This window comes from Geospiza fortis, unplaced genomic scaffold (assembly GCF_000277835.1).
Source record: "Geospiza fortis unplaced genomic scaffold, GeoFor_1.0 scaffold92, whole genome shotgun sequence".
In the NCBI taxonomy this organism is placed as follows: Eukaryota; Metazoa; Chordata; class Aves; order Passeriformes; family Thraupidae; genus Geospiza; species Geospiza fortis.
In genome coordinates, this window is record NW_005054389.1 from 2,648,361 (window position 1) to 2,659,044 (window position 10,684).

The 10,684-nt window shown below is 38.5% G+C and overlaps 1 protein-coding gene across 6 annotated transcripts in view; it reads left to right on the forward strand.

The window, feature by feature from the left end:
• The window catches only part of CCSER2 (coiled-coil serine rich protein 2), a 60,467-nt gene extending 50,890 nt beyond the window's left edge, over positions 1-9,577 (forward strand). For 2 of the 6 annotated variants that reach the window (XM_031060714.1, XM_031060715.1), the window contains exons 11-12: positions 647-686; positions 4,356-4,561. In XM_031060714.1, the coding sequence (XP_030916574.1) occupies positions 647-686; positions 4,356-4,419 (104 nt within the window). In that variant the 3' untranslated portion in view covers positions 4,420-4,561. Of the gene's footprint in view, positions 1-646; positions 687-4,355 lie in introns of all 6 variants that reach the window. The other 4 variants (XM_005425565.2, XM_031060716.1, XM_031060712.1 and 1 more) reach the window with 2 other exon arrangements.
• The last annotated feature ends 1,107 nt before the right edge of the window (positions 9,578-10,684 follow it).

Consider the following 10,684-nt stretch of genomic DNA (forward strand, 5'->3'; position numbering starts at 1 on the left):
CTTTCATCAGGACTTCGTCTGCACAGGCCATGGTTTGAAATGACAGCTTATCCTGTGCCAAGGCAGTGAGAGGAGGGATGGCAGAACTGATGAGGAAATGAAAGAATTATGTAGCAGAGTTTGTGATCCTTCCCTTCCACCCCTTTCCAAAAAGAACCCATGGTAGTTGTCTCTTCCAACTTGTGAGTGAGTTGCTAGGAAGATTGAGTTATGAAAAATGAGGGCAATATGATCCAAGGATGGAATGCTGCGCCTTTAATGACCTTGCTGTTCAGGGTTAGATATTGAACATACATATACATGGATGCAAAGTTTTTTCTTTTCTACAGTTTTAATAATACACACAATTTCTAGTTGCAGTATTTGGAGTATAAGAAATTAACTGCTAAAAACCTTGAAGTTGTAAGAGCAAAGATATTCCATGCAGGTCTTGCTGTAAATGTTTTTGTACTGCATTATTTAAATACTGTTGCTTCCTTTGTTTCTTGAAGGAGGATTAAAAACCAATGGGGGACACGGTAATTGCAATTGAAATGGTGAAAAGTTGCAGTTTGTCATGGCAATTGCTCATTGTTTTGTCTTGGTCCTCTGACATCATTGTCCTTGTCTTTTTCTTGTCTCTGCTTTCCATTATGCCATTGGCAAGGAGTTGAGAAGTTAGTCCATTACTTCTGTGATAAAGCGTGGTACAGTACAACTTCAGATTTATTCCCATCTCTCCCTCACGCATTTTCACTGTTGGGTTTTTTCTTTGCCCTGTGCATGATGCATGTCTGTGGGAGATGTGCATGCAGTTCTCAGATTTTCCATTGCATCGCTTCCCTCCTTCCTCAAGACACTGCAGGGAGAAAATGACTTTATTTCATTCTACAGAGGTATTTTAAAGGGAATTGAGATGGGGATCAAGATAACCAAAGCAAAACTGAAGGGAATTTTCAGCTAGTGAATGTATATCACGGTCATGACCACATTTTTAACTTCTTTAATAGTCCATTTAACTTCTTTAACAGTACAACATGATGTGTCAGTTTCCAGCACAAAGCTAATATGACCTCAGTAGTTTGATAACTGTACAATAGTGGTAATCGTTGCCGTGGATGTCATCTTTCTCTGGATGATGTAACAGCCAGTTGTACTGGAGGGAAATAGAAAAATCTCTTAGGCTAACGAAGTAGGGAATGAAAATCTTTATTTCTTGGGTAATTTTGGTTACATCAGTATTTGGAAGGCTTTGAAGCTCTTGCCAGTACAGAAAAATCAGTTTCTTTGTGCAGAAAGGAGCATTGTGCACAAAGCACTTTGTCAAATGTACTTCCAGTTTGAGGAGGAGTAAGTGTCTTCAGTTCCATTGTACTTGAAATGTTCGAGTCCAACTTTGCATTTTAGGAGCATCCCGACGGAGTGCAAGTGTTTGTCTACCTGCAAGTTTTCTTCATGGGACATAAGTAGAAGTCTGGGTAGCATAGCAGTCAATTCCAAATCATGGTGTGTCCCATCCCAGAAATACTACCAGAAATGCACTCAAAACAATGCAGATAAAACCCTATTTTAGGACTTGTGTGAAGTAAAATACTGTGCCTGGAAGGCAGAATGCTTCTTTATCTATTTCTCCTCCTTCGTGTGATGGAATTCACCAAGTACTTCAGTTCTTCATCTGGCTTATTGTTTTTACCAATAACAGGGTCAGAATTTCAAAGACTTTCTTTGTAAAAGGAGAAGTTGTATTTAGTACCAAGATATGAGCTGTGGGTGACAATAATGTCAGTGTTGGATACCTTGTGAAATGTTACATGCATATTTTGCAAGTGGCATTTTGCTGCTTTTAGTGTCATTTTGAATGTTAATGCATGTAGAAATTCGATGATACTAAAATCTGTCATTGTGATAATTGGACAGATCTTGAGTAGAAATACACAATTATAAAGCAGTACAGTATTTAAAACAGCAGAGCAAAGATGATACCAGAGCTTTAGTGTCCTCATAATTCTGAGCACGTAGCCATTTTCTACCTTAGTATCACCAACTTTCTGGGTAATAAGCTGCTTAGACTTTTTAAGGTTATGAAGGATAATGAGGAAAACGTGTATTTGGCTATTTTTATATGTAAAATGCAAAATTGCCTGAAGAGAAGAGCTCAAATACTACCTAGCCTTTATCAGAAGAATTCAAAACAGCATTATTGAAACCTTGATAGCTTTTTTGTACTTCATATGTGTTTAACTCTACTTTCCATACAAATTTAGTTTCTTCTGTAATTTACCAATTTTTGAATTTTGCTGATTAGTATTGCCAGAATTATTTGATATTAAGTCAGAATTTTTATTGATGATATTTACCTGTGTTTTTGAAGAGTAGCATTTAAAAACCCTTTCTAGCTCCTAGAGGGAGAAAAATTTTCTGAATTTTCTGACAGTTATGTTTTCCACATTTGACACAATACTGTGGGCTATAAATGTTTTAATTTTTCTTTTTACTTCTAGTAGGATTAGAAAATAGGATTTATTTGTTGTAGTATTTGCATGGGAATTGGGTACATATTGCTTTGGTTTCTGCATTCATTAGCAGTTTTGGTTTTTCAGGTGAGATCTGAAATCAGTAAATCATTTTGGCTGACATCTGGCTGTCAGCTCCTAGACTGGAAGGATAATAACTTCTGTAATAAACACTGGAAAATGGAAAAAATATCTGGAGGGCTAATTTTATTTCAGCTGTAATTCTCTCAGTGTATGCAATTACCCCTTGTGTTTAGCATTTCCTTCCTGTAGGATTGTATGGTTATGAAGGATTTACAAAGTTAAGCTAGTTTTGGGCAACATAAGGAATAATGTTTTTGTACTCATTTTACACCTTTTTAGAGACTTTTTTGCCTTTTTTAAAAATCTTTTCCCTCTTTCCAAAACAATCATGTTCTGACTGCTCAGGATATTTGCCTTACATGTCTGTCAGTGATAGTGGATGTCACTGGTCCAGATTTTGCCTTTCCTTCTGAGATAACTGTTATATTCTAAAGGGAAAAACTGCCCATAAGTAAAAAATAGACTGAGAAACCTTGATTTTCCTCGCATTAACCTTTTTTTTTTTTTCTTGATGAAGAATTTTAAGGATTCAGTTTTCAGTAGTAATCCTGCCAGGGAAAAGATGAAAAGCCTAAAGAGTCCTGAGATGGGCTGTGGCCCTAAATGTGTAACAGTAATCTGGCATGCACAGCAATAATTGCATTCTTCCTACTGATTCAAAGAAGAGCTAAAAAGACCAGACAAATGATGGGTTTTCTCTTTAGAACTTTTGAATAATTCAGGAGAGTGACTAAAATGTCACTTTTAGTCAAATCTCCCAAACACAAACATTGCTTCTTTTTTATTTACTCTATTTAACTAGTAAACAGAATAAGCCTGTTTACTGTGTACCTGCAACCTGTCAACTGGTAAGAATCCAGGTAGTTGAGTGATGGCTAGTTGGCAGGAGTTCAGTTCCCCTCCTTTGTAAAGAAAAATAATCCAAACCTGCTAAAACTGTTGTTTAGGTTTTAATAGATTTTGGTTTTGCCACGAATTGCAAAATTTTTAGTAATGCTTCCAAGATCTGTATCCAAGTTACAGGGCACAGCAAAGAGAATAGAAATTACCCAGAGGAGGTACTGGCAATTCTCTTGTCTGATGCATGTCTGATTTGATTGTATCTTCTGATAAAATGTAAAATCTTCTACAATTCTCTTTATCCCATGGTGTGGTAGGGTGTGGTCTCTACTTTCACATGAACTCTGCTTCTTTATCAGCCCATTTAAAATCAGTTCAAGATAAAACAGTTACTTTAGCTTAGTCACTAGCCTGATTAGCACATATTTCCACCAGATTTTCTGGCCTCAGTAAGGCAAGGAAATGGCCTGTAAGTCCCTGTGGTCCATCCAACTCCTTTCCTGCCTGTGCAGTAAAGGGTTGGGGTAGTTGAGGTCAGTATGCAGTGAGCAGAACTTGAAGCTGGACAGAGCTGTTGTGTTGGGTTAAGCACTTGGTTAGAACTGGTCTGCACCGACGTTGATTCTTGCGCTGTCCTGCAGATTTAGGTGAACCATCAATCAACCATGCCTTCTTCATCTTTCCTTTTGAAGCCGGTCGGTTTCCTTTTTGTCTTTATGTTGTTATTTATTTCAGTGCTGGTATATTTTTTTCCACTTCGGTTCCGAGTTCCATTTGTGTGCGTCCCATGACTCATCCTGTTTTGCTGAAGTCAAAGTTTTGATTTAAAAACCCAGATATATAGCCCTTATCAAGCATCCAGTCAGCTCACGTTGGATTCTGAGTGTATGTGGTGTCTTCTATGCCTAATATATTCTTGTATTATTTTCTCTTTAACAGCCTCAAGTACTACAGCCTTCCAGCAGCCTTCCCAATTCCACAGACCTCGCCCAGGGAAAACTAATAAAAACTCCACATATCGAGGCCCACAGTGAATATCCTAAACCAGATCTGCATGACAGTGGGAATCATCAGAATCGAAATGCTGCAAATATCTCTCTCCCAAATAGCCTGAATGACGTAAACTCTTCAAGAAGCGTACAGTTAAACACAAAAGATGAAAATACATCATATTTGGACAATTTGAAAAACAAAAACACTGAAGAACCTGGAAAGGTGGCTAGTAATAAGAAAGGTACATTACCACCTCGTTCCCACTATCAGACCTCTACACGAGCTGATGCTCCAGAGGTGCAGACTGGATTACCTGTGAAAGTTCAACCCTCATTCACAAACCAGGCTTCCCAGCCAAAGACTTCGAGAATCGTGAAGCCCCCAACTGCTTTAGTGCCTCCTACCATGGCCGTTCCCATGCGATCTGCAGATCACTCCGCTGCTTCCAAGGAATGTGAGCTTCTACCACTGAGGAGTTCGACTCAGCCACAGCCAACATCTGGGCAGGATAACCTGAAGGGTAAACAGAGTCAGAAAGTGTCTAAACTTCGCCCACCAACTACGTCCTTCATCAAATCCAAGCAAGTGAGCAGTCAGAAATCCACACCAGTACCTCCAGAGCCTCAGAACACTTCCCTAAAGTCCAACATCCCAAGGCCACCAGTCCAGAGGAAGGAGGGCGGGCAGACGCACTCTGCTGGTGCGCACTCCGGGGACAGCATGCCCTCCGCTCGGCACTCCCGCCTCCCGAAACCAAAGACACACTGAGGCTGTCCCACACCTCACCCACTGCCGCACCGTGTCCCACTTCCCCTCTTGTGACTGCCTTGGAGCCTGCTGTACCTGCAGCCTGCAAATCCTGTCACTGTTCCAAACTGCATCTTCTTTAGGGTTTGCATTCTCCATCCTGCCATGTTCTGAGGCTGATGTTACGAGCTGTGCAGTTTCTCTTGAGTGCTTTATTTTATCGTTGGTCTGTAATAAAGATAGTATTGCAATCTTTGTAGTTAAGCAAATACTGAAGTCTGTGATGACCACAAATGCCAGAATGCTGCACTATTTATTTCAGGATGGCAGAAATTATTTCTTACCTCTGTTTGAGTTATTAGACAATGAAATTGCTGTTCTGTTGAACTTCTTGGTTCTGAGTACTCGTTAGGTCAGAGTGGTAGAAAATTAGACTCACTAGCAGATGTTTTATTGGCCATAATTCTGACTCTGTATTCCAGAGGCCTATGCAAAAATCCTTGTATTTATCATTCTCTCAAGACTGACATATTTAATGTTATTTAATCTCATGGGTTGGATGGGTTGTGTTGTTTTGTTTTGCTGTAATCTGAAGTAGCTCTGTTCTTTATTTATCCTGTTTTCACTGTTCACAGACGTTAGGCAGATTTCACAGGGTGAAATGAATCTTCTCGCTTAAACATCCTCATTTGTTAAATGATTGTGGTATGTTTCTATTGTGTTGAATAGACACATTACTGGGTAGATTCTTGAAATGCAGTGCTAAGGATGTTTGTCCAAACCTTCCAATGCAGGCTCTTAGGAATTGGTAAGTAGGGAGCCTCTGGGAATAAGGGGTCCAGAACACCTATGTTGAGGTTGCACAACATGCATTTTAATTAATATTTTAAACTTTTATTGTTCTGCTTGTATTTATTGATTTCTGCTTAATATTGAAAGGCTCTGAAGTACCTGACTTGAAATTTTGCACAGACTCTGCCATATGTGTAAGAATTTGAAACTATTTTACAGAATAAAACTTATATTTAAAATGCAACTATTTTTTAAAAAGAAAAAAAAACCCCGCTTATTTGCTTTGAGCAATCTTACTATGTCTAATCCAGAGCTGGTACTCTTAAGAGTTTTTCAAAAATGTGTTATTTTGGGTTTTTTGTCTTTTCTTTTTTTCTTTTTTCTTTTTTTTGGTAATTTCTGAATTAGTGCATAACTGGTAAGGAGCTTCTTGGGGAAACTAAGCAGAAAAAAAAATCTACATTTTTGTGCTCTCTAGGAGAAGTATTCTTTCTGAAAGTAGTCTTGGTGCACTCTGGGACCATGACACGAATGATGCAAGTTACATGTGCGCATATCCAACGAAGCTTTCCAGAAATTTGTTGTTATGTCCCATCTCCAATTCTTCCCATCTTTCCCATGACTCTCTTGGATGTTACTGGTTTTGGGTTTTTTTTCCCTGTTGTCGAGTTGGTTTTAAAATCAGCAGCAGAAGGCTGCTGCAACAATTTGGCCCAAAATCTGTTCCTGAAGAGCACATAATGTCAGTAAAATGCAACACAGTGTTAGTTTGTTCTAGGCTCTGGCTGTAGGACATTGACATATTACAGTATTTTCTTTGAGAGAATTAAAGTGAGTAGGTGTAGACATTTCATAAATGAATTCAATATTCAGCTTCTATAATATAAGCCCTTTAACTGGGGGTATCCTGGTGGATACCTCAGTTGGGTGAAGGAAAAAAGAGTCATCTCACCTGAGTTTTCAGTACATCATTGATATTCAAGAATTATTTTGGATTTCTTACACCGTAATTTTATTTAACTGAAGATAGAGCGGAAAAATGAAAAGTTTGGGGAGGGAAATGGGTAGGGGGAGATTCTTTTTCTGAACTACAGATCAGTCTGAAATAAGGGGCCTGCAGGACCTTCTGTGAACTGAGGTGATGGCAATGTAAGCAAGACATAGCAAGACAAATACTGTTAATTGTTATAGTTGGTATAGGATCAGAAACCACAACTTGAGATTGCAGTAACAATTATGCTCTGGTAATAATTTATTTCCATGAAAAGCATTGAATTAGTGGTATTTAGTGTATGTATTTACTTTCAATAAGAAAATAAAACTCACTTTTTTTATTCCCCAAAACTAGCTCCTGGCAGCTAACTGTGTTTCTCAGGAGTTCAAAGACTGCTGAGGGAATGATCAGATTCCTGGTTCATTTTCTGGTCCGTATAGATTTCTGTGGAAAGTGTGTTTTTTAAGTTTACTTTCCTTGAAGAGAAGCTGATTTTATTGTTAGTTGTATATTATTTTGTGTAAAAATACAGTTTTCACTTAATGTTATTGACAGAAATTCATCATCTTCTGCTTCATATTCTGGAGGTATCGCCAGCCTGATTTAGTGATGTTTCAATTTTTATGTTTACATTTAAAAATATAGATATCTATACCTTTATTCATATCTGCACCTTTACTGAAAATTAAGGAGATAATCAAAGCAAATTAAGCAAAAAATATTGAGATGATCAAGGTTTTCATTAAAAAGACAGTTCCTAATTTTTCTTTCCGGAAGAAAATCTTATATTTATATGGACATGTATATATGTATTAAAGGAACATAAGTAGATTATAGTGCTTTTTTATAGCATTTCCCCGTTTTGTTCTGACAGGTTAGTGAGACACTGAGCTGGAGCCAGCAGGATTTGATCATGGATGAGACAGATGCTAGCCTGGCTTGTGTTTGTGTTCAGCTGCTAACCTGGCATCCCTCTAGGACAACTGCATGGTTGGGCTCTTCAGACTTTACCAGGGAAGGCTCTGTTGCACGTATAGTAAGTCCAGAGTATGGCAAAGCCTGTCACGAGATGGGCAGCTGGGAGAGAAGTGGTGAAGTGAGGCTTGGAGCTTCACCTCAGTGAAAGATGGGGTTTGGGGAGTGATAGATGAGAGGCACTGAGAGCGCTTGTCAAATGGGATTGAGTATTTGCAGGTATCATATCTACCCTCTGGAAGGTGCAGATATATCATCAGTACTGGTGCAGATTATCCAAAATGTGTACATTTAAGTATTTGATATCTTCAGGGTTTTTTTTTTTTTTAGGTTTATAAAACTGATTTATTGCCATTTTTTTGTTTTGATTTCTCATTCTTTTGTGCAATATTCACAAAAGTATTAAACTACTGTTCAGTATATGTGTACAGAGGCAATTACGCATTTTAACAAGTGAATAAACACAAAAGAAAAGAACAGAATTGCACTTTAAATGAGCTTTATTGCTTGGAGTTGTGCCTAAAATAATCTAGATGCCTCCTGCTGTGTGTGGCTTTTGTTTGAAACAAATTTCCCCGGTAATGTTGCTGTTTCCAAGGTATTTTCACATCACTTTCACAGGATCGATATGCACTCTAGCATGTTTAAAAGCATTCATATAGTGTACTGAGTTTTTGTTGTGCAATGACTTTAATTTAACCGTGGAATTCTAACACTGATGCTACAGCCAGATCATTATTACCCTCCCCTTCCCTGAAGCTAGCACTTCCTACTGCCAATCAAAGCCAGTGGCAAAATTTCCCTAGGACTAGCATAGCTCTTAAAGAATAATGGTCCCAGAATATGGTTGTGAGGAAACAAGTGCAATATTATCTCTCCAGCTTTCTCGAAATAATTACAAAGGCCCTGAAAATCCAAAACGACACAATTTTGATACAGTTTAGAAAAAAAAACAAGGGGTTCCTCAACTTTCCATTTTACAGCAGTGAGAGTAGGCATAGCAACCAGACTGCATTTTAGGTCAGTACAGTTCATTTCAGCCTTGATCTACATGCTGATTTGTTGTAACGATGCCTGAAAACTGAATACCATTTGCGTGATTTCCTTTGTTTGCATGTCACAGCCATATGCACATTCTAAAGTGTCATACTGGGGTAGGTTGCATGTTGGGGGGGGAGGTATTTCTGGTTTTGCACAGCACATAATCCTCTTAATATGGACATTTTCTTGCCGTACAAATGGAAATCAGTTCTTGAATAGGGCTTCCGTAGCTGTTCCTTATCTCGTTACAGAGGCTTTTTCTGAGCAGAGTGGATTTCATGTGACCCTGGTGGTAGGGCTCAGTGTAGTCATCTTACAACTGTGCTTTCAAGGAAATTCAGTCACTGTTATGGCAAAGCTGCTCACTGCCTACTAATTGTAAAAGCACCACCATAAAACCAACATAATTCCTGTGTAGCAAAATCTTCAATTCAATACTAGCTGAAACAAGAGGTACCCTTACTGTCTGCTTTGTTGTTTTTGGTTTTTTAACCCAGGCCAGAGTAAATACTGTATACTGGAATTTGCTTGTAAAGTTGATTAAAAAACCTGTATGTAAAAATTCTTTCCTCAATGTTGCTCTAGTGAATAAAAATAAAAGTCATAATTCTAATAAGTATCTCTTTGTCTTGACTATTCATGTCTATGTTTTTTCAAGTCATTGTGCAAAATGCAGATGGGACTGTAAGCAGAAAATCTGGGAAGACAGGGAAATTAGGCTTAGAGTTATAATGGATATTTTTTCTTGGAATTGTCTTTTTCCAATAGAAATGGCAGGCTTTTAGCATGAGACTGTTATTAAAAGGAGAAAGAAAAGGAGGGGAAAAAAAGTCTTAGAAGAGCTAAACATTTTAATGTATTGATTGCAGATGAACATGGACTGGCATGGTTAATTCTTAAAGGTATGTTATGGCACCTATAGTGCAGGTAAGACAACTATTAAGTACTCTTCCTAAGTATTTAACGAGTTAAAATCTTTATCATAAGATACTCTGAGAGAGTTATTTCCTCACAGAAGTCCAAATGAATACAACGTGGGCAAATATGCAAGTCCTGATTGCGTGTCAGTATTTTGCCCGTGGTTTGAATGGTTTGCTGTTCTTGAGATGAAAGGAAATCTGCTCCATTAATTAATCTGACCTATTTCAGTGGATGGAAGTTCAAGTTTGAAATTATGATCAAAAAGGGAGGAAAATCCTGTAGTTTGAAGTAAGAATATTTAAAATATACTGCAGGCAGGCACTTGTAATCTTTAACCTGATGTTAGCTTCAAGATGACCTTTGAAAATTTGCATGGGTTTGGGGGGTGGAAAGAGCTGCACAGGGTTTCCAAGTTCAAACTAAGAAGGAAGGAAAGGAGTGAGAATGAATCCTCCTCCTGTAGTCCTCCTGGATAAGTGTGCTCTTTGTTACTTGTGGCCCAGACTGTGTTACTGTGATGTTTAATCCTTATCAGTGTGATCATCAGGTGTTAAACAGCTGATGCAATGACTATGGAAATAGTGTCCCTAAAAGCTGTGATTGACAGCTTCCCTGGCTTCCTCCTCCAGAGACAAAGGCTTCCTCAGTCTGCTGCTGTCCAAAGTGAGAACAGTGGTCTCCTGACTCTGGAGCAGAGCTGCTTTATTGCTGTTGGGCAGAATGTTACACGTGGGGAGAAGGTGAGAGAGGGTGAGATGTGTCAGACATTTCCCTTCCTTTGCAACCCAGAATGAACACCCCTGGC